The 26,969-nt window shown below is 48.4% G+C and overlaps 1 protein-coding gene across 3 annotated transcripts in view; it reads left to right on the forward strand.

Annotated features, from left to right (window-relative positions):
• Positions 1-26,969, forward strand: part of LOC105564408 (E3 ubiquitin-protein ligase RNF38-like) — an 83,328-nt gene that overhangs the window by 6,867 nt on the left and 49,492 nt on the right. Inside the window, exon 1 of one of the 3 annotated variants that reach the window (XM_012016745.1) lies at positions 23,831-24,559. The exons of 1 other annotated variant lie outside the window; for it this stretch is intronic. Coding sequence is in view for 1 of the 2 variants with exons in the window: in XM_012016747.1 (XP_011872137.1) it covers positions 24,528-24,559 (32 nt within the window). In the remaining variant the exon portion in view is untranslated. Of the gene's footprint in view, positions 1-23,830; positions 24,560-26,969 lie in introns of those variants that run through there. One more of the 3 variants, XM_012016747.1, reaches the window with a different exon arrangement.

Below are 26,969 nucleotides of genomic sequence, written 5' to 3' on the forward strand. Positions count from 1 at the left end.
CCCCGCGCGCCAAAGTCAGAGAACGTTCCGTGCGTCGCATTGTCGTTCGAACCGCCGATACGAGTGTCACGGGACGGTGTGCGCGATCGTTCTCCGCGTGATTAAACGACGCCACGACTGCCCGATCGAGCTCTTCGATTCCGCACGTACCGCGGGACATCGTCTTCGTCTCTCGCGAGTGTTCATTAACTCGAATACGGGAAGCGGACCGGCGAATCGCCGTCTACCGTTCGCGCTTGCTGTTCCTTCGACGCGTAAATTGAATATAGAGGAGAGCCGCGAGTGTCGATTTCTCGTCAGCATGCGAATTTACGCGTTTATTTGAGCGAACAGTGTCGAAGTGAGAAGTGTTACACGTTTGTCGCGCGTCGTCGACTCAACTCGTGTAGTACGCGTGTGCTACCGCGCAGTGCCGCTGGGAAGCGGCGCCATGTTGGTCCAAGCTTCGCGGGCACGCAGTGAATCGTTCTCCCGCGCCGACGGTCACCACGCATTTCACGAAGGCACGCACGTGACGGCGGTGAGTTTGATCAAGTTAGCAATCGCGTTGATTTGATACTCGTGCGTCGACGATCCATCGAGACGCGTACTTCGCGAGAAGCCGGATCTTCCGCACCGACGCCGTCGCGCCGTCGTATCCACGCGCGACGCGAATACGCCGGGCTTCAATTTCAGCTCGTATCTCCTCGCGCGTGTAGAATTTCACGCGTGACGCGCGGCAAGAGAAACGTTCGTGCGAAATCCCCCGTTCACGCCCGCATTCGGTCTCTTTTCTCGGGAGACGCCAGTCCTTTTCGCCGAAACGTTCGGCGAAATTTGCGCGACGCCATCGATCGCATTTCCGCGATCGCGTCTCTTGCTCTCGTTGCAATAGAGTCCGCGACGAATAACGCCGGGAGTGACGTGACGCGATCGTAAGTTTCTCCTCTTTCGCGAGTGTTGTGTTGTGTCAGTGCGAAGTGGAGGAATCTGAGAGAATGCGACGGCCTAGGAGACATCGGGCGGCTACGGAGTAATCCTTTGGTAAATATAATTGTCTTTACGTTATTCTCGTGTTAACTCCATTTCACAGATTGTTTTATTCTCCTTTTCGTTTACTCGATTCGCCCGTTCGAACGACTCACACGAGTACCGGCCGAAACATTTGTGCGCACGAAATAGAAAAGGAAATTTCTGTCTATTCTACGAAAATTGACGCTCGCGCAAGACTTCTTTCCGGAAATTATATAGTCCTTATTTGTATTCGCGGTGGTTGAAGTGTCCTACGAATAATGGTACTCGCGTGTATTTCGTGTAAAATTATTAGGGTTTTTCTTAATGTTGCGTCATTCAAGTACATTAATTTGGATTTTGCATTTGTGTGTTGCAGGTCGTCGTATCGGTGAGTGAGAAGTTAAGTTTATCTTCTAAATCGAGGTAATGAATCCATGAAGGCTATACAAAATTCTCAGGGAATAAACAAATTAGTCTGAAAACACCTAGGAAAAATATACTGCTTTATCAATATTCTTATTAATAAAATTAACTGTGCACCTCCGCACTGCGCGGTTGTACGCAGATATATGTATATATTAAATATTAAGAACGTACATTACAAACGTATCAAATATCATAGATTCATTACTTTCACTGAGAAAAATATCTTGGCCTATCTAATCGGATAATTCAATTACATAGTGTATTATATTAACAAACTTATATGTATATTCGACTAGATTGCCTGATGAAAATTTAATCGATTTTTTCGATTAAATTTGCATCAGTAAGTGCAATTTTATTATACAAATTTAATCGAATATATCCATAATTTAATCAGAAAACTTAGTCAGAAAAACCGATGGTTAATTTTCCATCTGAGACACTACTTATCGATGTATCCAATGGAAATTTTTCTCAGTATTAAAATGGATGGACTGGAATTAGACAGATATTTAATCCTGGAGATCATGCATTATATTTGTCGATTTATTGCTCGTCTATGGCACGCCGTTTTGTTATTTGATAATACATATTTATCATAAAAACTCTGCATTTATTAATAAAACACGGAAGAGAGGCAGAATTTATCTTCTTATCGCTTAACATATTCTAAGTTCATTTAACAAAAGAATTTAATGAACATTAAGTACATCCATTTTAGTATACGTTTATTTTATTCTACTGTTTCACGGCTCATCCATGTGCATGTTTATTATGTGTTTGTTATGTTCGATTTTATTATTTGCGAAATAACATAATATGAGATTGCGTAAACATCGTGAAACCGAGAAATTTTTTAATGTAAACTTTATATTAATTATTACTCATGGTCGTGCATTTTTCGATACGATCGACACTCGTATATTCGAACCGTACGAAATATTTGTCGGTGACGATAACCGACTATGGAAGAAATTTTCTTCCTTGCTGTTCTCTGGTCAAAATGACCAGATTGTATGGCCAGGAGCAACGAAAGGTATGTCCAATCTGGCCCAACGAGGGAACACTAAATACAACGAGGTTAAGTGGTCAATATTGGCCACTCTGATGGAGTATGATTTCTTTTCATTTGCTACAATTCGGGTGGGTTATACTTCTATATACACATATTTTCGCATATGTGCGAGAGTGAAACCCCTATTAAATCCCGCGAACGCGTTAAACTCCAAGTCAAACCCCTGGTAAATCGCGTCGCGATTAAAGATTTGTAGGTTCATTATATTAAAACACGGGTAGGGGTAGAAAATGGGTAGGTAGGTCTATAGATCGAAATACGGGTAGGTAGAGATTCGGATAGTCAGGGATAGGGGGACGTAATTCGATAGTTTAAAAGATTAGGTAACATAAATTAACGAAGTAACAATAATTACTTTAATGTAATAAGTACGTAAAAAGAATTTCGTATTATTGTACGTATACCGAATATTTCATATAACCAGTGCGACAATGCGACGTGACGATTATCTAATGAGCGCACAGTGTTCCCATAAAGATTACGCCTATTGAATTATCGCGCGTCGCGTTGGTCTGCTAGAGCCATTAAAGCCTCCGCTACAATGATTCTCGGTTCTATCTACAATGGTCGTAGTCGTAAGAATAATCGACTGCGATTGGTGAATTCTTATCGAGCGACTACGACTACGACCATTGTAGACAGAACCGAGAATCATTGTAGCGGAGGCTTAAGGCCTGTGTCCACGACCCAAGAACTATGTCCAAGTTCTACGAGTAGTTCCGAGAAATGCATCAGCCAATCGACCTGCAGCTTTTCCATAAAAGATAGCTGCGCTCGGCAGAAAAAGCTGCTTGGCAACTATTGTAAACTTCGTGGGTTTGATTGGAGTATGCTCTTAAGGCTTGCACCAAGTTCTAGCATCGTGGACACAGGCCTTTAGATTCAGTCAAAATTAAAAACATACGCCAATAGTCGCGTTCAGCGGAGAAAACTTAGTGAGCGTTAAGCGCTGATTGAATTATACTTAGAAAATTTAGAAGAACAGTTTTATATTAGCACAGATTTAAAAGTATAGCCCAATCAGCGCGAAGCGCTCACTGAGCAGTTTTCTCCGCTGAACGCGGCCAATGACTGCGTTCAGCAGAAGTCAGCGCTTAATAAGCGCTTTATGCTGATTGGATAGATCTAGAAGAATCTCTATTTCAGCACAGATCTGAAAGTATAAACCAATAAGCGCAAAGCGCTTAGCAAGCGCTAACTTCTGCTGAACGCAGTCAATGACTTCGTAAGTGCGAGGCGACATCTGAATTCATCTTCGACTTTGAGAATTGCAACGCAAAATTCTCGTCACTGTCGGTGAAATTCTTCGAAGATACTTGTCGAGTCTTCAAAGTGAACGACATTTGATTCGACGGAAACCAGCCAAGCATGAAAACGTCATCCCGCGTATCATTTATTTCTCCCTTCAAACGTCACTTTCCAAACATTTTCTCGACCGTCTTGTCGTTTTGCCTTCCCGGAGCCGACAAGTAGCGCTGCCCACCGTCACCGTCCGAAGTTCACGGTGATGGTGACGTCACATGGGGAGGTTGATAAAGCCGCTAACGCAGTATCGTCGCGCGCAGCTCCGTCTTGGAGTAAACGCCCCGTACCTTGAAACAGAGACGTATACCTCTCATTATTCATCACAATACGAAATCGAGTGCGTAATCCGTCGTAAGACTCGAACGGATCGCGCGCTCCCCGAGCTAGATTCAAAATGGCCCTCGATAGAAACATTCGAAACGGAGCGCAAGCTCCATTATAAAGCCGGCACTGCCGCGTATCGACAGCGGAGGGGAGTGGGAGGGGAGACAAACGGTCGGCGGCGGCGAGTCGTGGTTCGGCGCCGTGCCTCGTCGCGGGCACGCATCGAGAGCGGGCGCGCGCGGGTGTCACGCGGGTCAGTGCTTGACGCGGGTCGGGCCCCGGCGTCTCCTGCCGAGCGTTTTGGCTTTTCGGCGCCGCGTCTCGGGCCTTTCCCCCCGCCACCCCCGATCGCCCTCGCCGCCCCTGGCGGGGCCTCGGCGATTTGAATGGGCGGGGTCGCGGGCACCATACCGCTTCGCTGTATACGATGAGGGACACGGAGCGACCTCGGTGTTACCAGTGGTGAGCTGCCGCCGCCGCCGCCGCCGCCGCCGCCGCCGCCGCCGCCGCCGCCGCCGCCGCTGCCGCTGCCGCCGATAGTCGGGTCGGTTTTTACACAGCGGAGCGTCGCGTCGCTTACGCCGCCGCTGTATTAAATGGCCGCGACTCTCGCGCGTCAGCTACGCCTACGGCTATGACGTCGCTCTGAGGCCGTGAGACAGAGAGAAAAGAGCGAGACAAAAGAGAAAGAGAGAGAGAGAGAGAGCCCCAGCAGCATACACTTTGCTCCCCGCGGCTCCAAAGGTAGGAATTTTTTTCCCACCGAGATTTCGGACGCGCGCTCTATGTCTGTCCCCGTCTAATGCTTCCCCCCTCCCCTCGTCGCTCTTGCACACCTTCACTCGTCTCCGCTGCGCTGCTGATCGCTGGCCTCCGCTGATCGCTCTCTTTGTCTCTCTATGTGTGGCTTTCCCTCCCGCTCTCACTCTCTCTTTCTCTCTCTTTCTCTCTTTCTCTCTCTTTGTCCTCCACGCTCTCTCGGCCCCTTTTCCTCCACACGGCCTGTCCCCCTCCCGCTCTCCTCTCTCTTCTTCGTCGCTCTACCGTCCCTATAAGATGTTCCTCGGCACCGACGTCGACCCGCTCGACGTCGCTCGACGCGTTTTTCCGGTGGGACTCGGTGGAATAAATTCCGAGATACCGTTCCCCGGCGGGGAATTTTTTTTTTTTTTTTAGATATAACACGCGCTGCGCCATGCCCTCCTTTACCGGAGAGTCGCCGCCGCCGTGTTCGACGCTCTCAGGCAGCCTTCAACTCGTCTCCCTTTGTCTCGGCGAGCGATAGGCAACGGCACACACGGCGTGGTTTCGTTTCCACGATAAGAATACCACCCGTTGTAGCATCGTCCGGCGCGGGGAATTAGCATGTAACCACCGTACGAGCCACGGTCCGGCGAGAAAGGAGCTCGGGGGAGGAAAAGAAAGAGAGGGAAGGAGAGAGAGACGGGGGGGGGGGGAGGGAAAGAAAAGAGTTCGTTACACTCAGGAGGGTCCCGGTCGCTTCGCTCCGCACGCTGCACCTGCGATGTGTGTTTTTCTGTCTCCGTCGTCCGCTCGCCCTCCTCCCCCGCTCCCCCGCTCCCCCGCCTTTCGCCTCCTTCCTTCCTCCTCCTCCCACCCGCTCCCCCTTCCCGTCCGTTCCGACGTACATCTGATCCTTTTGTCTGCCGACCGGGCTGTGTGTGGTGTCGTGTGTGTGCGCGCGCGCGCGCGTACGCGTGGCGCCCGCGCGCGCGCGTGTAGCGTACCGTACGTTTGTTTGTATACAAATATCCGTTAAACGCGTGCACGCGCGCGTACGCACAGTGGTGGACAGAATAGTTGCGACACTTTTTTTTTAACGAGCTTAGGAACGTGCGGTTAGATTGAGGGTTACGTTTCACGATCTTCTTCGAGGAATATATTTTTACTCGACGGCCATTCCGAAACCATTCTGAGCGTTTCCGATCCATTTCTCGAGTTCCTAAACTCATTAAAAGAAGCAAGTGTCGCGACCATTCCGTCTATCGCTGTACGCTCGTGGTCAGGAAGGTTATCCGACGTTTTGTGATAAATTTCGGAAGCACGGTCCACCATGCGAGAGATTATAGAGCTTTTGCTCACGGATACGTGCAGTGTCGCGTTATTAGAGCGAAAGAACGATACGTATGGATGTCTATGCAATGATACATACGAATATTCGGGAAACTTATTGTAAAACGCCGGACAAGCTTTCTGACCGTGACCGTACACTAGCAATCACCGATGCCTTCCCTATGAACTTAGGTGTACATGTAGAACACATGGAGGGACGTCCCCTATTATGAGATAGGCTTCTAACGTGAGGTAGGTTTTCAACGTCCGAGTTCAATCACAAATCTTCTTTCGCGACGATCTAACTATCAATTTTCCACTGAACAGATTTCGCTTCAAGAGCAATCCATTCATGGCGAAACCAATAAATAATAGCTATTAGTTTAACAGAAATTAATACTCGTAAGGAAGGAGGAAAAGCGCAATGAACATTTGGTTTAGCGGCGCCAAGTTTTTTAAATAAATGTATCCAATAATTAAACAGAAAAGGCCATCTTTTAATAAAATATTTATTTGTATTAAAGTTGTTTGCATTATATTTTTATTAAATAAGTGTTAAAAATTTGTCTCATTAATATTATTGTCTCCTTAATTTCTTTCGGTAAAATCTTATGCTCGATTGTTTGGATATAACATTTTAATATAAAAAGTAATAAAGTATCCAGTTTGTATAAATATCTATTTTAGTTAGCGCAATTTGATGATATTTAGATTATTTACATTACTTCTGTAGAGACAATAAAAATGTATTTTTTTCTAACAAAATATATCCAAATAATTAAATTATATTGTTCTTGATTGGGTGGCTCTTATACTTGGCGTCTCTTTTACCTTTTTTTAAAAAAAGGTTATTTGTTTATTAATTTTACAGAAATCGACTATCTCATATTAGGAACTTGTCTCGTAAAAGGGGACTTTCCTCTAAATTTTCCATGTATGTGTACGCAAAATGTATTAATGTGTTATGTGCACAAATTCATGTGGGAAGGCAACGGCGATTCCTAGTGTACGTGCATAAGGTAGTCACAGCGTCCGCTCGGTGCACCCCATCGCCGCTCGAGATCGAGAGATCGCGAGAGGTTGCACGCGCCCGAAAACAGCTCCCCTCCCCCCGAAATAAAGAGACATATGGTGGGGGGGGGAGAGTAATTTGCGCGTCTCTTGTCGCGTAAATACCAATGTTTAACATGGAGCCTGTTTCACGCTGCGCACTTGGAGATTAGAATCGAAACGAGGCAGGTCGCGATTAAACTTATCCGATTAGTCGAATTCTTCAGTTCGCGACTGTCGAATCGTCAACGCATGGTCCGAAGAGAGTCTTGGCGAAATTTAAAACCGGGCTATCGACGTGAGTGAAACGCGAGACGTTTGATTTTAGAGGAAAGGAGATATCCGAGAGAGCAATCGAAGTAAAAAAGTGTAATTTTTTTTCTTAAAAAAAGATATTGAGTTTTTAAAGAGATATACGAAGGTCGGAGTCCAACGCGACAAATTGAAGCACAAAGTCGCGAGGTGTGGTTTTTGCTACTTTTAAAGAGCGATATCAAATTTTTCGAGACGTACAGAGAGATCGGAATCACTCGCGAGGTACGAGAAGTCAAGAGGCCCGGAATTTAGTGCCTTTTAAATAGGTGATTAACTCTTTCGAGACACACAGCGGTCTGTACAGCCGCGGCAGGTGCATGTTTTATATTCATTCGGACACACACGACTTTCGAGAGAAAAGAAATGAACGCAGCGCGTTGAGATAGATCTTTGCGAAAGTCGTAGCTGCAATTACATCTCGCGTATAATTGTCCGATGACAACATTACCGCACGTCTAAACGGCAGTGACGAAGAAAATTGGATAATCGTGGGGTTGGGGTGTCAAGAGAGCGAGCGAGCGAGCGAGAGAGAGAGAGAGAAAGAGAGAGAGAAAGGCGCAGACGGTGTCCTAACATTGTGGCGCACGCACACACCCGCATGCTCGATGTGTATCTGTAGGAGCACGCATGTACCGGGCGCGTTTCCCATCTCCGTCTCGTCGCGGCTGGCGCGGCGCACGTCCCGCGGGCCTACGTCGTTCGCGACGCGAGGTACGACCTGCCGGAACATCGAGCGCGATCGAACGCTCGCAAACGGGATCGAGCGAACCCGCGCGCGCAGATTTTCTCCTACGCGACGGAGGTGGAACGAACGCGGACGGTCGATCTTAGCAATTAACGGTACATCGCCGGCCGAGTATTTAAGCCGCTGACCCTTTAAATCCGTACGCGTGTGACGCCCTTCGATCGATTCTATGTCGCGTGTACGTGTGTGTGTGTGTGTGTGTGTGTGGCACGCGCGCGTGTATGTGCACGTGTGTACCGGCCGGGAATTGCGTTTCTGCATACGGGGTGTCCTCTCAGCCAGGGACGCTCGCCGATACTCCGATATTGGAGATGCTATCGACAGCTTTCCATTGATATTTTAGCATCGACGCTCCGCGAGTTCGAATTGATGAAAATCTTAATGCAAACGGATGCTCTCCTCTATTTTTTTATCCTCCTCTTTTTAGCGGCTTCAAATTACGGTCGAAACGGATCGTTTAATTTCTTATGTATCTTTCTGATTTACAATCACTGAACTCTTAGGATGTAATAAACATTTTCGAAAGTATGTAATAAACGTTGTTCCTAATCTGTAAGCCTGTTGGCGAAACTCGTGCGAATAAATGTCGATACATATTTTTTTTTTCTTTCTTTTTAACGGATAGGTACGTCAATTCCATCTGCCGAGTACAGATCTGCGCTGATGAAAAAATTGTAGTATTTGAAACTATAATTACATAGTAAAATAATTATAGCCAGGAATATCATTTTTATATAATAATAATTATTATAATATTAGTAATAGCAACCATATAGACACAGTAATGCCAACTATTTAAAAAATTTACTATAAAACATACGATTTAACTATTATTATTCTGTTAAAATATCCAGGCACTAAATAGTAAATTAGTTAATTATTTTTATATAGTAAATACAATCACAATAATAGTGAATTTAACTACATTTCTATCATCCACCTTACTAATCACATGGTAAATAAGTGTGAAGTGGTTCGGAATGTTCTCGCTAGAGGGACGCGCGGTATAAGACTTTCTCGTAAGAAGAAATCCGCATAGGGTGTTATAAGTACGGATAAGTTTATACATTCGTGTAAGATTACTTATCTTTTCTTTTTGAAAGATGCTTTCTTGTACTATTCTTTATGAGTGCAAAGTGACGTGACTAATAAACATAGTGAACGCAATGTACATATAATAAAAAGCGGGGAATATTACTTACAATATAAACACGATTATTACTATTACATATAGTTATTCGAAATTTTACTTGTGGTTGTTACTGCAATATTTATAGTACACCTTACCGAATTAAAAGCTCGTTTTGGTTTATGACAACCATATCATAAGTTGGACCAATATTGTGTCTATAAGAACTATAATATATTGTTAGGTCAACCATAACCAACGTAGTTGGAAGAATTAGAAAAATGTGGTTGGCTCCTTAAATGACTATAAATTATAGTGAGATTGTGGTAACTGCAACCATTTTTTTCTGTCAGTGTGGATGAACTTGAAGTCGATTTAATTGTGCCTCTGCTATGAGATTTTGATAATTGAGTAATTTCGTTATTTGTTAATTCATGAGGACTCGATAAACAGCCATTCTTATAGCTTGGCTTTGAGTATCTTTTAGCGGTTGATAGGATATCCGGTATACGTGTACATCCTACACAAGACTTATCAAATTAACCAATATGTGCGTCACAACTCTGCTGCATGTAGAGAATTACAATGGAATTATTGTTGAGGCGGAACGCGCTAAAAAAATCGAAACCAAATCGAAGTGAAAATATTAAAAATAATTGGTCAGTTAACAAGATTATAATCGTCTGGAAAATAAGTAGAGCGATGAGTCGATGGAATTTTTTGACAAACGTCGGAAATTCCATTTGCCGAGAGTTTGCGTGTAAAAAGAAGAAGAGACGTGCTGAAATATTTGGGCTTGATTTGTAATCGTGTCTATATTTCTCGCTGATAAAATATTATCTCGTGCAAAAATACAGACGTCGCAACGTACCGGCACGAGGCAAAGTTACGCGACGTAAATGAACCTGGGCGACGTACGCTCAGGAATTAAAAATTCGATTTGGAAAGAGATGATCCTTGCTCCGAGAGTCGTCTGTCCGTTTTACCGATATTCAGGATTTACGGTCCGCCGTTAAATCGCGAATTAAAAACGCACTTGGGAACACGAATGAAAAATATATAGGTAACAACAGACCCGGCGAGCCCGGTGGTCGTTCCGTGCACAGCGCGCGTACTTATAAATGCATAGAATTTTTCAATAGACGGACCAGAAAGACCGGTGCGCGCGTATAGCAGCTTTTCCGAAGATCCGTCTAGCGGTTCGCTAAGATTTAAGCCGTACAATCGTAGCTCCGTCGCCGTCTTCCTGTAATTGATACATCGATTCGAGGGAAAGGTATCAAGGGCTGCTTCATATTCGACGATTACACGAAAAGGATAAATAAATTACAAAAAACATTTCGCAATATTGTGCTGTAGAATTGACGTGTAACGTTATAATTGTTTATTACCGTGAAAATTGGTAATGAATTGTAATATGTATTTTTTGCTATAAAAAATTATATTACTCTTTATTAGATACAATATTAGAACCGAGGGGGAAACCGCTGAGGGCATTGTGGTGTACAGATTTGCGGCATTACTGGGCATTACTAGGCATTTTTTAGGCCTTGCTGGGACATTATAAAGATAAAATAAGATAAAGTAAGATAAAACAAGATAAATAAGATAAAGTAATGCCCACTGGGCATTGGTGTACAAGATTGTGTACAATTTTGGTCATCGGATTCCCCCTCGACTAGAACCATACAGTATGTAAATAAAATAGAAATTGCAATCTGCAAATTTTGGTTGACTTATTCGCTTATCGTAAGAGCGGAAGGTTGATCAGACCACCGGTTGTTTTTGTGGGCAAATGTTTCCGCATTTCGTTCGTACGAGCTTTGTAGTTTTTCGCAATTATTGTTGCGTCATCAGCCATTAATTATTGCAAACTCAACCAGAACTGCAATCGAAATTAGTAACAATATTTTTTTCCGCCGGCGATGACGTTTCTTAAATGAAAATTTCACAATTTCGTGCAACATCTTTGTTCGTAGAGGCGCACAGAGGAGAAGTAAAAGCACTTTTGTTACATAATAGAAACCCCAGCTAATTAAACCTATTACGAACTCGAGTAATTCAGTCTAGCTGTTATTGCGATACCATAATTGAAGATCTCAAGTTGTCTCGCGTAAAGATACACGGCCTGTCTCGCCGTTGCGCATGAACTTGGCGTGAAACCGTGTCTCTTGATTACTATGTTAATATTGCCATTTTTCCTCCACTTTCAGGCGCAATAAACACGCCACTCGTGTGCAAAAGCACCTCCACGCAGATTGTAAAATTTTTACCTCGCTTTAGTGAAACTGCGTTAAACTATTCGATACGCACTATAATTACTACGACTTTTTGCGAGATATAAAACTCGCGTGTTTTTAAATTAACTGAAAATATTAATATTTTAAATTACAAAACGGTGTTTTGTATTTTCCTAAGTTCCTAAGTTTTCCTAAATTTTCCGGTTCCTAAGTTTACAGATATGTCTTGAACTTTTTTGGTATGCTTATCCTTGAAAATGATAATCCGGATGGTCGAAACGTTGGATGTGATTTTTTAAATAATTAAAAAAAACACACCATCCCGGCGATGTGTCAGCATATCGGGATAATAAAAACTTTGTAACATTTAACATATTTTTATCGCGTATTGTAAAGGGTTAATTCTAGAGAGACGCCAAGTATTATGAGAATGCAGAGTGTTACAGTAATCGTCGATCGATTTTATCGCGTCTCCATTTCGCGAGATTAGTTAAGGATAGGCGAGGCCTAGGGATCAGTAAGCTTTACGTAAGAAGCGAAGAATTCCGACTATGCCTTTGCGTGGCCAGTTCGGCGTGGTTTCACGTCCGCTAGGTGGTTCAAGACGAAGTAGCAGGGCCGAGGAGCCAGCGGAGGCCCGGGTGCACACACAAGAGAGGTTTCGCCCTTTGCGCAATACGTTATACAAAGGATACTTGAGCTTTCGCGGTAATCATTATACGGTAATTGGTATATCTTGCCCCGCTTTCTGGGAAGACGTGGGCTCGTTGCCGGGACTCGGGGCTCGTCGAGTCGAGTCGACGGCGGCGGTTATCTCCGGTTGGAATTACTCGCGAATTATAAACGCACCCGGGATCCTGAAAGTTTCATGAAAAATAGGGCCTTTGTAACGACAGCCGCCCGTAGACGGAAATTATAGATGCGCGGCGGGGCGCGCGTTCTCCCTCGTGCCGGCCTCCTCGTCGCTCTTCTTACATTATGGAGCAAATTATAAGAGCCACTTTGCGCGACGCGGACGCGCACCGCGCGCTCGCTTGCGAGCAGCGTAATAATTTAGCGGACGATGGATCGCCTATGGGCGCGTCGATCGTCCGCGAACTCCCTGCGAGCTCCGGCGCGATCGAACACCCCCGCGACACGGCCGCTGTCCTTCCGAACGGAGCGCGGGCGCACCGGTGCGCAACGTTCCATTTGCGAAAAAGGGTACGCGGTCGACCGGGCGGCTTTTGTGTCGGCGCACGGAGCTTGATAGAGCGAGGGACGCCGTCTCGAAAGAAGCGGGCGCGAGCAGTGCGCCGGCGTCTTTTAAATTCAGTTATTTATTTATCCGGCTCTGTTGGGAAACTTGAGTTGTCGAGCTTGTAACGCACCTCGCGTTTTACAGAACAATGCGCCCCCACAGATGTTAAGTAGAGCGTCGGTAATACGTACGCTGCGGCGCGACGCGCATATTCGTGTACGCGATTGTGAAATATATCTTTTGCGCTCGATTTCCTTCTACATCGGAAACACAGAGATCGAGAAAGAGAGAGAGGAGGAGGGGAAGGGGGGGGGCCTTCAGTAACAATACTTCGCACACTTTCACCGCACGATAGTTACGGCCCTGCACGACGCTTTGAAATTACAAAGCACCCGCAAGACTGTATGAATACCGTCCCGGAATTATTCGAAGCGACGTTCCCTTCGAAGTCGACCTGCGCATCCACCCTCTCTCCCCCCTCTCCCACCTTCCCTGCCCTCCCTTCGAAGTCTCACCTGTCTCTGAAACGAACTCTCCGAACGCGTACGCGAGACGCTTGACGCGCGACAATGGCCCAACTTCACGAAGGCTCGCTTTGAGAGGGAAAAATGACATTGAAGTTTTTTCGCGCAAAACTTTCGGCAACTTTCGTAGCGTTAATATGTTAATCGGGCCGAGAAAGAACTCTGCGTTTGATTGATTTAATTAATTCGGCAATCGAGTACGTTCCCCCGGAGACGCGAAGAATTTCGAGTTGCCGCGGAAAATTTTATTATCAATCTCGTCGGGGGCAAAATTATCCTTTACCAGGGGAATTTAATGGAAAGTGAGGGTATAAAATTTCTCCTTTTTCACTTTCCGCGAATTGATTCATTGATGAACGCGGGACGAAAACGTCTCATACGGGTCGATCTATAAAAAGTGAAAAATGCCCGATTGATTCCCGTATGTTTATTCATAACCGCGTGAAAGTGCAATCGTGACGAATGGAAACCAAGGCAAGTGGAATAAATTCATCGCGTCTACGAATTCGCAATCGCGTCGAGAATTATTTATACAACAAGAGTTACGCCAATTGCAATTGCCCGACGCGTTATTCGAGTCTCCCCCGATACCGCCGGAGTGTGCTTTTCTCTCTCCGCGCGCCTTTATTCGCACGACACGCCACGGCGGGCAGCCTCGGCTCGAGAAGGGATCCCGCGATCCGATCCTCGGCCCTGGGCGGTTCGCCCGCTGGGCGAGAGAGTATACTGCTCTAAAGCCGCGCAATAATTTCCCCCTTATTAGCCCGTCGCCCGTCGCCCGATCGATCGAACGTGGATCTCCGCGATCGCGTCTCCGCTCCGTGGCGCGGTGGTTATGGCAACGCGCGACGCCACCGGATCCTCTCTCTCGCGAGGACCGGCGGCGACGATAGAGCCCCGGGAACCCGCAGCATGGGAACCGCATTCGAGAGACGGCGCATATATACGGGCGCCCTGGCATTAGAGCCACACGCGACGCTCCATCTCCCTCCCGCCCTCCTACCCTCCCGACCTCCTCTCGCTCGCTCGCTCTCGCTCTCTCTTTCTCCCTCTCTCACTCTCCCTCTGTCCTTCGCTCTCGGGTTCTCTCGTGTGTCAACACGCTTCCGACGCCCACGACGAGTGACGCATGCGCCTCGCGCAGCCTTATCAGTCCCTCGCTCTATCTCGCTCCCTCTTCTCCGCGCTCCCACCCTCCGTCCCTTTCCCTCGTTCTCTTTCGAGGCACAAGGTGTCCAGGGTTCCCCTTTTGCATTCCGGATTGCTACGATAGAGTTTGGAGTACGTCTCTCCTCAGGGGCAACTATCGGGGCACAGTCTTGCGGGAGATTAAAAACGCAGGGAGATTTTTGGTTCGCGAGATAAATTTCGGAAAGAAGAAATCGGAAACGTCGTTGTTTTCAGACTTGGATTGTTTGAACAACGTATGTACAGATGAAGAAAAGCGCGACCGAGCTAGGTTCCGATGTATAACATTTATTTATTATTGATGTTACGCAATAATCCTTGTAAAGAAAGGTATGAGCTCTCTGTCTCTCTTCAATAATTGAGCTGGTGAGAGCAGAAAGGGGACACGTGGCATTTTGGCAAAATTGTGCTCTAACAATTGCCCTTAAGATGAGTTTTTAAAACTTGGTTTAAGAGCAAAGTAACATCAAATCTATCGAAAAATTCGTATTGCGCTTAAGTATAAAACAATTTTTTTGTTTCTCTCCAGTACGCGATTTTGTCACTTTTTTTTTATTCTAACCGACTCGATTGCTATTGTGCGATAAATTGTTAGCGCAACAGTAGAGAATTGATAAATGCGACTCCTCCTCTCTCTTGCCCTTTCTACGTGTCGCGTCACTTCCTTTGCCCCTCAACTCTCTCCTCAACTCTTTCGGTCACTCGGCTAGATGCGTCCCTGTCTTTTCTACGAGTACTCTCCTCTCCACGTCGACGAGTCTCCTCGCTAGGCTAGCAAGCGCGGAATTTTCCGATTCACAAGGGTGCATAGACGATGCGGGTCGTCGACACGGCAACATCTTCGATGTCGCTCGTCGGCGAAGACTCGTACCACCGGCGAGAAAAATTTCAGGTCACACCGCACCAGTCGCCTGCCGGCGTCCAAGGTGCCCGCTCATGGCGATACGGCCCTGCCCCGAAAACGTAAACCTAATCGCCCCCTTTCGGTCTTCTCTGTCTTTGTCCCTCTTTCTCCCGCCAGTGACGGACCTCAATTCCCCGGAACCTCGTCCCACGGCAGCTGCTATCAGAAAATGATATTTTTAACGAAAAGCGAAGGAGTCTTAAGCGCAGTTACGTTTACCAGCAAATTATCAGTTCGCCGCGGTATTTCATTTTGCGCTGCTATAAATACGTGGCGAGCTCTCTCTTACGTTTACTGACGAATATACGGCGAGAGGTTTGCTACGTCGATAGCTCGTTGAAAGTTAAATTACGAGAGACATTAGCCGATTGGCGAATCCTTAATACCTGTAATAAGAGAGAGAGAAAGAGAGACAGGGTGAGAGAGAAAAAATAGCGATACGGTGTCTCGTGAAATGTTACTTCCCCGATGGCTTTTCAATAACCGGGCTCGGAAAGGCGGCTTAACGGTAAATCCGGCACTGGTCCTCTCTCCCGCCCGCACCTCGCCTTCCCTCGCGCTCCTCGTCCTTACGCCGTCACCCTCGTTCGTACGATACACGGCCTTCCCCCTCCTCTTCCGTTCCCGTTGCACACACCAATTTTCCAATTGATAAGGGTGCATAGTTGATACAGGGAGCGGCGCAACCCTATCCGTCTGCATCCCGCTTTATCTTCCTCGTTTCTCCGTTCTCCTACCCCCCCCCCCACCTCCTTCCACCCATCTCCTTTTGAACCTCATCTCTCTGTGTCTCCCTTTTCAGCGTACACCTCGTCAAGTTCAGCGCACGGCTCCGCCGTTCTGAAATATTGACATACGGGCCGCGCGGGCTCTCGGCCGCGCGCGGGGACGCGCGTGCACGAGGCCGCGGAATCGCGAGTGTCGCGCGACGCGAGGGGGAGGGGGGGCGCCGATTCTTTTCAGCCCGACTTCTCTCGCAACAGATCATCCTTTCTCTTTCTCCTCCTAACGCTGGGGCAGCGCGAGAATATGAGCTAAAAAGAACGAACGCAACAAGAGTTGCAAGCATCGCCTCTCCCCCCCCTCCCCCATCCCGAGTAAGACGCTTTCCCCGCGTCCGCGTGGATACGTCGTCATCGGGAACAACAAAGCCCCTCCCTCCCCCACCCTCTCTCCCGCCGCTCCGAACACGCGGATCTCCGCGAGGAGATCCCACGCGCGTGGGCCCGCTCGACGTTCTCCGCGACGCTCCCGTGATCGGAGAGCGAGTGCTCGCGGACGTTTCGCGCCCGCCCCTCTTTTTAGGTGTAGCGGAGTGACCGTGCGTTTCTGCGTGCGTGACGACGACGACGACGACGACGGCGGCGGCGGCAGGGACGGAATACGGAAGAGAAGGGAACGGGACTGGGACACGCGCGCGCGCGCACCTGCGTTTCCCCCCTTTGCCTTTCATTACTAACCGGGATAATTCCGGCACGACGGTATCTCCTTATCGCCGCTTTAATCGGCGAAAACGCGCGCCGCGCGCGGCATAACGAACGAAACTGCGGGGCCCGCGTCGTCGTTCCGTTGCGACATCGCGATATATCTCCGATACGAGGCTAAGGTCTCGCCTCGCGAAGAGAGCAGTGGAGACCATACCGTGCGCGCTCGCCGACCAGTCGGAAAACTCGGTTATCGATCCGGGATCTCCGATAAACACACGAGGTAGGGAGCGAAGGGAGAACTCGTTCCTGCCGAGCGCGGACCGTGCGCTCGTTGCGTAAAATTAACAGTCATGTTCCGAAACTCACTTTCCCGTCTGGGATTTCGGTGGAGAGAGACAAAGAGAGGGGGGAGAGACAGACAGACAGACAGACAGAGGGAAGGATAAAGAGAGAGAAAGAAGCCGGGGGAAAACGGGGAGGGAGAAGACATCATGAGAAAACGCTACAAAAGGCATACGGTAAAACCGCGGCGAGCGAGCGAGCAAAAGAGCGAGAGAGAGAGAGAGAGGGAGACGTTTCCTTTTCCTTTTAACGCAGAGGCAGCTTTTCCTTAAAGCGCAGCAAGCGCTACGTCTGTAACAAGGACGGATATCCGGGAGGGGTGAAAGGAAAAGGAGCCTCCTATCTCTATCGACATCGAATTTGACGAACCGCCTGGCGCGCTGCATCCGAAGACGAGTCGTGAGAAAGATAGAGATAAAGAGAGGCCACGTCTTGAGCTTTGTCACCCGACGTGACGCGCTCGCTTCGCGACGCGACGGCAGCTGCGGGCGCGCGCGACGCCCGAGCCGCAAGCGCCGGCGTGTTGACTTTGGCTTAACAACTCTCGGAGTTATCAGCGCGCCCGGCGTGGTGCCCGGCTGCCATGATAGCGCCTGGCCTGACGCTCTCGCCTACGACGGGAGAGAACGGCCGCGCTGCGCAGTGGCGGGCGCGCGATCGCGGAACGCGCGCTGTATACGCCGGGCGGCGTTACGGTATCGCCGTGCGAGATATGATTTCGAGTAGAACGGCAGATTCGACGGCGATAAGAGCGAGCCAGGAGGAGATAAAATTCCCGGGGGTGGGGACTCGTCCCGCGTACGCGGAGCGGCTCCGAAGAGCGAGCGCGAGAGCGGCGCGTATACGCGCGATCTTCTGCCCGCTCGGCGTTTTTTTTTGTTTTTTTAAGCACTGTAGAAAGAGCACGCACGAATGACAATGGGAAACTATGCGAATAACAAGAGCGCGTGTAAAAAATACATTCCGTTAAATCTATAATTGAGCGCGTATACATTTCCATCGCAAATGATATAAATTTCACATTTGTTTGCGTAATTTTACATTTCTTCCTTCGCAGCGCGGGGTGAGCTCGTTTTATCTCCGCCCTGGGTTTTCCCTCGCAGCGGGTAAACCGACCGCCTCGCGGAGTCGGCGGAATTAAAGAACCGCGCGTGCTTTGAGCGAGGTACCAAACCGAGCGAGCGAGCGAGCGAGCGCGAACAAGCGCGAATAAACAACTTGTCTCAATGAGCACGACGGCGCGCGCGAGCGCGTGTGTGTGTGTGCGTGCGCGCGCGCGTTTCCGTCTCACTTCGATACGTCGAAGGGAAAGAGCTCGTCACGTTTGCGAGTTTCGTTCGCGATTCTGACGGATAAGTTGACGAATCCGGATACGCGCGAGTCTTCGCGCACTCAACATCCGAATCGTTCTCGAGTAATTTGGTCGTTTCGACTCGAGCGAACGAATAATTCCGTAGATTAATCACTTCCGGAGGCAGTCTGGAGCCGTTTCGCAGCTCTAGGTATACGCACCGGCATAAATGCTGTCCCTATCCTTGTGAGGTGCACGCACACAACTACAGGGACTCTAGTTGTGTGCGTGCACCTCACAAGGATAGGGACAGCATTTATGCCGGTGCGTGTACATTTTGGTAGTATCCTTAGAGGTGTCTTATTCAGCTCGAGAGAGTCGCGCTCGTTTTCTCTTCGGGAACTCGCTCCTTCCTCCCATCTACCTGATCCGGGCATCGAAGCCTCACTATATCTTACAATATAGTGAAAAATGCTAACGGTGAATAGCCTTGTCTCTTTCTAACTGTCCCTTTAAAAGGAGGCAAAGCCGCCCACTTTTAGCATTTTCACTATGTCGCGAGATACCGAACTGAGCCCCCCTGTGGGCGTCAAATCTATATATCTTACAATATACTGAAAATGTTGAAAAATGAGCGGCTCTGTCTCTTTCTAAGGTAACAGTTAGAACGAGACCAGGCTACTCACTTTTAGCATCTTCGCTGTATAAGCGTAGGATACAGAATTGACCCCCCGCTTCCCTATTATACGTGACCGTCGTTATTCTCGCGGCGGCCTACGGGAAAGAGGCGCCGCGCTGACCGTCTCCCGGGACGCGACGTTAATCGCGCGAAGCGAAAGATCGGGGATCGGGAATCAATGTAATTTCAGAGAAGCTCCCAGTCGCCCGGCGTCCAGGCAGCCGCGGGTAGAAATCGCGCCGGCGTGCCACGGCCACGAGAATCTAATCTCGTCGGAACGATAGCGATTTCAAATAGCCGCCTCCTCGCGGTATCTTCGCGGCATCCTTCGCGCGCACGGGCGCGCCGCGGAGTGTGTTTACTCGGCTTCCTCCAGGGCTGTGTCAGCGAGTTCCTCGGCTTGCGGTGGACCCGTGTGGGTGCGGCCTTTGGGAGGAAGGGGCCCTCGCCCGATGCAGCTCTCACTCACTCACTCACTCACTCACATATTTTCTCTCTTCCCCAGAGTAGGTCCTACCTTTTTCTCCTCCCCCCTCCCTCTTTTTCTTCTCTCTTCCATCCGACGCGTCCCTTCGTCGCGCTTATGGCTTCAGCATCAGCACTCCCTCCCGTAAGATCGCCCCTATCTTCCTTCCTCTCTGTTACCCTCGTAGATATTAAGCCCCGTGGCGTCCCAGGGCTGTACATTCGTGGGGTTGGAAGCTCGCGAGAGACCCTTCGAATCCCAAAGTTGGCCAGATGCGATACGCGTCTAATCGCGGAGTCTCCTCGACGCGGCGGTTTCGTGTTATATTTAAAACAAAAGGCTGCACGCACTTTTAAATTTTCGAATCTATCGCGAAGCGCCAGTGTTGTTCGCTTTTAGTCTTCTCCAATGCGACGCGTGTCTGTAACCGCGAGATCTCTTCGAAGTAGCGGTTTCGTGTTATTTGAAACCAAGACTGCGTCGCTTTTTACATTTCCAGATCTATTGCGGAGCGCCAGAGTTTCTCACTTTTAGTTTTCTTATCTACAATGCGACACGTGTCTGTAATCGCGAAGTCTATCCGAAGAAACGGTTCGTATTGTTAAAAGAAAAAACGAATGCAAAGCCTCCAAACTTTCTGAATCTACCCAGACAGCCAAGTCTGTCAGAACAGATTTCGTCAAATGCCCACTACAAATGTCGGAGGCAGAAAGACTGCGGATTGCATACAGGAACTGATATATTCGACACGTGTCGCCAGCGTATCAGCAGAAATACAACAAAATCTGCTCACATAACTTGACCTGCTCGGTTTCTGCCGACAATCTGTTGACAGCGTATGTTTTACAGACTCTGTTGCCAAATGCGGATGGCTATGGTTTTGTCGTGGGCTTCTGATAAATCTGCTGCCAATCTGCTAACATTTTACTAACCGGGTAGATTTCTTTTTTGGCTTCTAAACATAATTTCAATGATGCCATGCTGTTCTCCGATTTAGTCCGAATAGTGGAACACTATCGGTCTGTACACAAAAGCCGCATAATTTGTATATTACACAAATGTCTTGTTGAATTGACAGTTCTAGGAGCAAAAGGTGCAAAAAGTGCAGAATCACCCCAGCATCCCCTATGTCCATGGCGAAACGTGTCTGTAATCGCGAGGTCTATTTGAAGACACGGTTTCGCGTTGTTTAAAATAAAACAGTCTTTGAAATTTCGGGATCTAGTTTAGAGCGCCAGTCCGGCTCGTTGTTAAGTTCTTCGCGTACGATACGAGTAATAATATAGTAACATAACTCACTGTTACACGAGATTCATTCGCGTAATATCGCCGGTGTAGCTACCGCCAGCAATGGGTTTCGATCCCGGTGATAAATAAAGAATGCATTTATTCGCGCGTTAAGCAGCATAGCGTTTCACGCGCGAGGCAAGACGACTGATTCTTTCATGCCGTCCCTAAAATTTCGCATTTGTGCGCGGTGCCCGTTTCGCGAATTATTCCATGCCGCGGAATATTTCATGGGTAAACTTTTAAAGTCGCGAAATTTTTTATGTCATCTAAAACGACTACCGGATAATGGACTTCGATATAACTTTGAAAATGTCAAGTATCTATTCTGGAGCTCGCACATTCGTAACTCGAACCGGTAGCTTAAAGATTGACCTGAAAATGCGTTCCACTTCGAAATCGATTATAAATACACGCGGGCATCTTTATTTTCGGAGTGAATAATTTCCGTAATTGACCGTTCGGTTTAATTCTTTTCGCGCGATCGGGATCGATTTTCAGCTCGTCCCCCGTCATCTATTAACTGCCGAACGGCTTTCACGTACATACATACGCTTCGAATGGGACAAAATAAATGATTCGATCGGAACGGTATCACTTAACGTAGGAAAATGACGACTTCAAATTAATATGGAGGACGCCGGGATGGGAAAATGAAATGGCACTAATTGAGAAATCGCTAATAATAATAATAATAATAATTTGCGCACCCCCTGTTAATTAATTTACGATTAACTGGCGCGTTGCATGCGATTTGTGGCGTTTCGCATTCGGTAACGTTGCCTGCCTGACAATGGAACGATTGTGTGGCGCGTTATTTGCGTCATACTGATGGAAAATATACACGTGCATATCGGGTGGAGATATATTTCGGTAATAACTCGGATAAGGGAGTTTGCAGCGTCTGTTCCAATTGTTGCGCCGCCACAATTCGGCCGGGGGGCGCAATGTCGCTTTTGCGCGTATACGGTATTCTACTTTCTAGCGATCTCGCCGCTCGGTTCCCACGAGTATCGGGGCGAGTATCGTTAAATTTACCCGCTATCAAAGTCGTTAAACACCTTGTCCTAAAATTCTACAAACGGCGACGTGTCTGACCAAACGACGGGCCGCCGATCGACGGAAAAGTAACGGAAGTTACAGCGCGATATGGGCGTAGTATAACCGTAGTACAGGGTTGGGAAGTAACTCGTTACTTGTAACGAAGCTACGCCACACGATACCATTTTTCGGGGTTGGGAAAGTTACTTTATGAAAGTATCTAGTTACAGTTGCATTTTTTTCGCTAAAAATATAACTAGTTACAGTTACAAGTTACCAATTCTGAAAGGTAACGCGTTACTCGAAAAGTAACGAATCGTTACTTTGCGGTTACTTTCTTGCAATGAAAATAAAAATATCAATCTGCGTTTGATTTATAAAGTGTGGATAAAAGCGTTTATGTGCAAATGCAAGACCTAATGGGATCTGTGGAGGTTTAAAAAATATATAAAGTAGCTATTAAATTAGTTACTACAATAGTTATCGAAAAAATGTAACTGAGTTAAGTTATACGTATCGAAAAAATGTTACTGAGTTAAGCTGGTAACTAATTTAATAGTTACGTTAATAGTTACTTTATATATTTTTTAAACCTCCACAGATCCCAGTAGGCCTTGCATTAATGCATAAACGCCATTATCGGCGCAATTTGCAATTCAAATGCAAATTCAATATTTTTATTTTCATCGCAAGAAAGTAACTGCAAAGTACCGATTCGTTACTTTTTGAGTAACTGTAACGCGTTACTTTTCAGAATTGTTAACTTGTAATTGTAACTATAGATACTTTTATAAAGTAACTTTCTCAACTCTGCCATAGTATAACATAGTATGCTCAATTGCTCACTTTGTTATTTGTTTCGTTTTGCCTCGATCCCTTCTGCGCATCCGACATTGATTTGGTCAAGCCAATGAGAAAAAAGTTGTACGTGTAGTAGCGTAGTTTGACGAGTACGCGCACATACGCTGCTGGATTTGGACCAAAGACATGGCGGACGCCACGTGTTCGGGACCGCAAAGATCGAAGGGGTCGACGTGTCATTTTCCTATGACATGCGCGTCTTGCGCAGTCTTTGAGGAACGGCGGAGGGTGCGCGAATTCAATATTACGATCATCTTGCAATATCTGGAGCATTGTATACAAATTTATTGAAATTACCTTTATCATATGCGTGAAAAGGTCGCGTGGTGTTCTGCGTTTCATAGCCGCACGGACACAATAAAAACATTCCGAATATAATATCTGATATATTTAAAAAATTCTTAACCGTCGCGCGCCAGAGGTAAATTGAAACATATCTTTGACAAAGGAATATCAATTAGTACCGCGTGTGCAGAGATGGTAGGCTTCTTTTGATGTCGAACGATATGGAAAGATTCTTTTTAGCGTGAAAAAGCGGACCTAACGATTAGTTTTCGGTTTGACTTTTAGTTGAAATTAAATGCGATGATTCAGACATTAGGATCGCCCGCACTGTCCGAGTAGTCTAAACTGGAGATAAGTCGGATGACTCGATTGTCCGAACTCTAGCGGACCGTGTGTCCACAGTGTGCGGGAGGAAAATACGTGAGATCGCGACGAGCGCGCGTTTGCGTTACACTTTTCCTTGCAGAGGTAAACACGGTTTGCACGAGTGCACGTATTTCCGTTATAAATTGCATAAACTTGAGCCGCGTTCGCGTAATCCCCGCGTGCTCCTCTCGCAACGCGGCTCGAAGGTCCTCGAGATCGCGCGTGGCACTTGACGCCGCGCGTCCGCACCTGCGAGCGCGTCCCCCTCGCGCCCCCGGCGCCCCTCGCCGACCGTTGGTCTCACCACGGGAATGATAGTTCCCCCACATTGCGGCCGGCATCCCCTCCACTCGGGCCGTCGCGCCGCGCCGCGCCGCGCCGCGCCGCGCCGCGCCGCGTTTCAGAGTCCTGCTCAGTCGGTTAGGATTCAGTTCGTGGTGCGCCGTCGTCGGACGAGGAGGTGTCGTGTCGGAGGCGCGCGGAAAGACCTTTTTCGCGGTGGTGTTTCGGGCTGTTTCGCTCCCGAGGTTCGCGAGAGCGAGCGAGCGTGATGCGCGCGCTCTAGAGCGGGGCGGGGAAAGAGAGAGTGTTGTATCGCGCGCGATTAAGTACCGTCGCGCGCGCGTGCGTGCGTACGACACGCGTGTGCGTGCGTGACGTGCGTCGTGCACGCGAGTGTCTCCGCCTCCGTGACGCTCCTCGGGCCACGGTGTGCGCGTGTGTCGCGTTACATACTACGTCGCGCGCGTGTGTGTCTCTCCGCAGCCCGCGGTCTCGATATCGCCGTGGCTTCTGCTCTCCGCGCTTCTACGGCCGCTCTCGTGCACAGACGCGCGCGCGCACACACACACACGTACGGCACACACCACCGATCGAGCGCGCGCGCGCGCGCGCGCGCCCGCATGTACACGCGCGCGTGACACGTACACGGCAACAACACGACGTGGAGGCATGACAGCGACGCGGGAGTGTTACCCCATACGGTAGGACAAACTCTGTACAGCGTGTCTCTCTTCTTTGCGCTTGCTATTGCGATTACGACAACGACGACGACGACGACGACGACCGTAACGACGACGACGAGGACGAGGACAACCGAGAGCTGGGCGGTGACTAAAGACTCTCCACACGGCGGCTCTACACGGCCTCGGCACCAAGTGCGTACAAGTGTAACCTCGGCGCTCGCCACGACCGACGACGACGGCCCCGCGACTTGGCCACACAATTGTTTTGTCCGAATCGATACGCCCCTCCCTCCCCCCGCCCGCCCGCCCGCCGGCGGTGGCGAGCGCACTTTCGTATGCCGCACGGAACGCACACGGCGAGCGGAAACGACGAGCGGGGCCTTCGTGCGATTTCATTCGCGTGCGTCTCCTCCGTCTCTCTGCGTCTCTCTTTCCGTCTCGTCCGCGTCGTCGCCGAGGGGAACCGGCGAAACCGCAGCCGAAAGATACACGCCTGTCCCTCCCTCTTATTTATCTCCGCTCCTCCTCCGCCGCGCGTCCCCCCCTCCCGGGAGGATCCTCCGAGCGCTTCGCTCTCGCTCGAGATCACCCGGAGCCCCTACCGATACGTTCCGGAGCTGCCGTCGATTACGACGACGACGACGACGACGATGACGATCGTCGCAATTCCGCGAGACACGCTTTGCCCAGTGGCCCCAGGGAGCCTCTTTTTTCATCTCTCCGTCGGCGACGTAGCTCCGCGACTGTTTTGCTCGAACGCCCCCCCCCCCCCACCGTGTCGCGGATTCGGACGAAGCTCGTGTTTTGCTTACGCCCCGAGCCGTCGTACGGCGCGCCAGCGAGCGAGCGGGGCACGTAAACAGGGAGCGAAAAGTCGGAATGACTACGAATTCCGACGCCGCGGACGGTCTGTTTACTCTGGCGCGACGACGAGCGACACAGCGGGGAATCGCCGCTCACCGTAACCCCCTCCCCCCCGCCTGGCGACGACGGCCGAGTTTAATCGGCGATTTCTAATATCTCGTCTACGGCGTCTGTACACGGAGGCCCTCGTGTGCTGCTCGTTGAGCTCTCCCCCTTTTTCTTCCTCGTTGAGATTAATCGCCAAGTCAGGCGCGTTATAGCCACTCGATTGATCTCGCCGGGATTACACGGGGCCGTCCCGGAATTGTCGACGGACGCACGGTGTGTTATCTGCTAGACGGCCGGTTATCCGGAAGGCGCTCTCGACGAGCGAACGCGCCCGTTTGAAGCGGGATCGCGCGACGCGCGAGGATTATCGCGATTACGAAACACCTCTCTCTCTCCGTTTTATGGAGCGTTGGACTCGAGTCGCTTAGAGCGAATTATCATTTTGGAGCGAGACGAGATCGGGAGATAAACGCGAGACGCCGCTCCCCCTCGCGATTGCCGGTAGGGTCTCTAGTTTCCCGTAAACGCGACTAATCCCTGAGAAAGGTAATTACGCCTAGTCCGGGCCCAGACGGGAGGCTCTCGCTCGTTTGGCCAAAAATCGATGAATGGCTTTCACCGGCTTTAAAGGACGCGAGGACTATTTATGTCCGTGTATTATCGTCATCAGTCGGCGCCCCACGTTCAACATTTCTTTTGTCCGTTTCTGGACGGTCGCTGCAGGGCTCTTAGGCTAACATTAACAGTTAACCGGAAAATAAAAAGCCGGGCCTTAGTGGCTACAGTGTGCCCGTGTCTTCTGATCTTCAAACTTCAAGGAAAGTCTCCTATTATGGGATAGGCTCCCAATATGAGATGGCGGACTTTCTGCAAAATTAATATGTGTCATCTGTTGGTTCCACCATGAATTTATTGCCCTTGGCGTGAAATCTGTTTAGCGGACAATTGATCGTTGCGAAAAAAGATTTGTGATTGAATTTGGACGTTAGAAACCTACTATCTTGTATTAGAATCCTGTCTCATAATAGAGGACTTTCCTCTATTTATACTTTGCCCTTAGCTTCTTAATTTGTATTTCTTTTCGTCCACCTACGAGGACTGTTGAAGAGGATTTCGTACCGCTCGACCCTAGAAACACCGAGCGGTGCTTTCTCATTTCTGACCATTTCTTATTTGTAGATTAGCCCCCTATTGTATAAAACGAAGGAGTCTGAAATTTTATGACTGTACATCGATTATTTGATTTCAGAATCCTATTTTTTATACAAGAATTAATCTACGAGATAGAAATGACCGTTCGATACTTCTGGCGTTAAGGGGATGCTGGAGTGATTCTGCACTTTCGCACCTTTTGCACTTAAAACTGTCTGTTTCGTGGAAAGATTTGTGTAATACACAAATTAAATGGCTTACGTGTACAGATCGAAAGCAGCTTGCTATTCCGGCCAAATGAAAGAACAATATGACATCACTGAAACTAAGTTTGTAAGTCTAATAAAAAATAATAGTGAGCAAC

This window comes from Vollenhovia emeryi, unplaced genomic scaffold (genome assembly GCF_000949405.1).
Source record: "Vollenhovia emeryi isolate VEMERY1.0 unplaced genomic scaffold, V.emery_V1.0 DF939165.1, whole genome shotgun sequence".
NCBI classification, from domain to species: Eukaryota; Metazoa; Arthropoda; class Insecta; order Hymenoptera; family Formicidae; genus Vollenhovia; species Vollenhovia emeryi.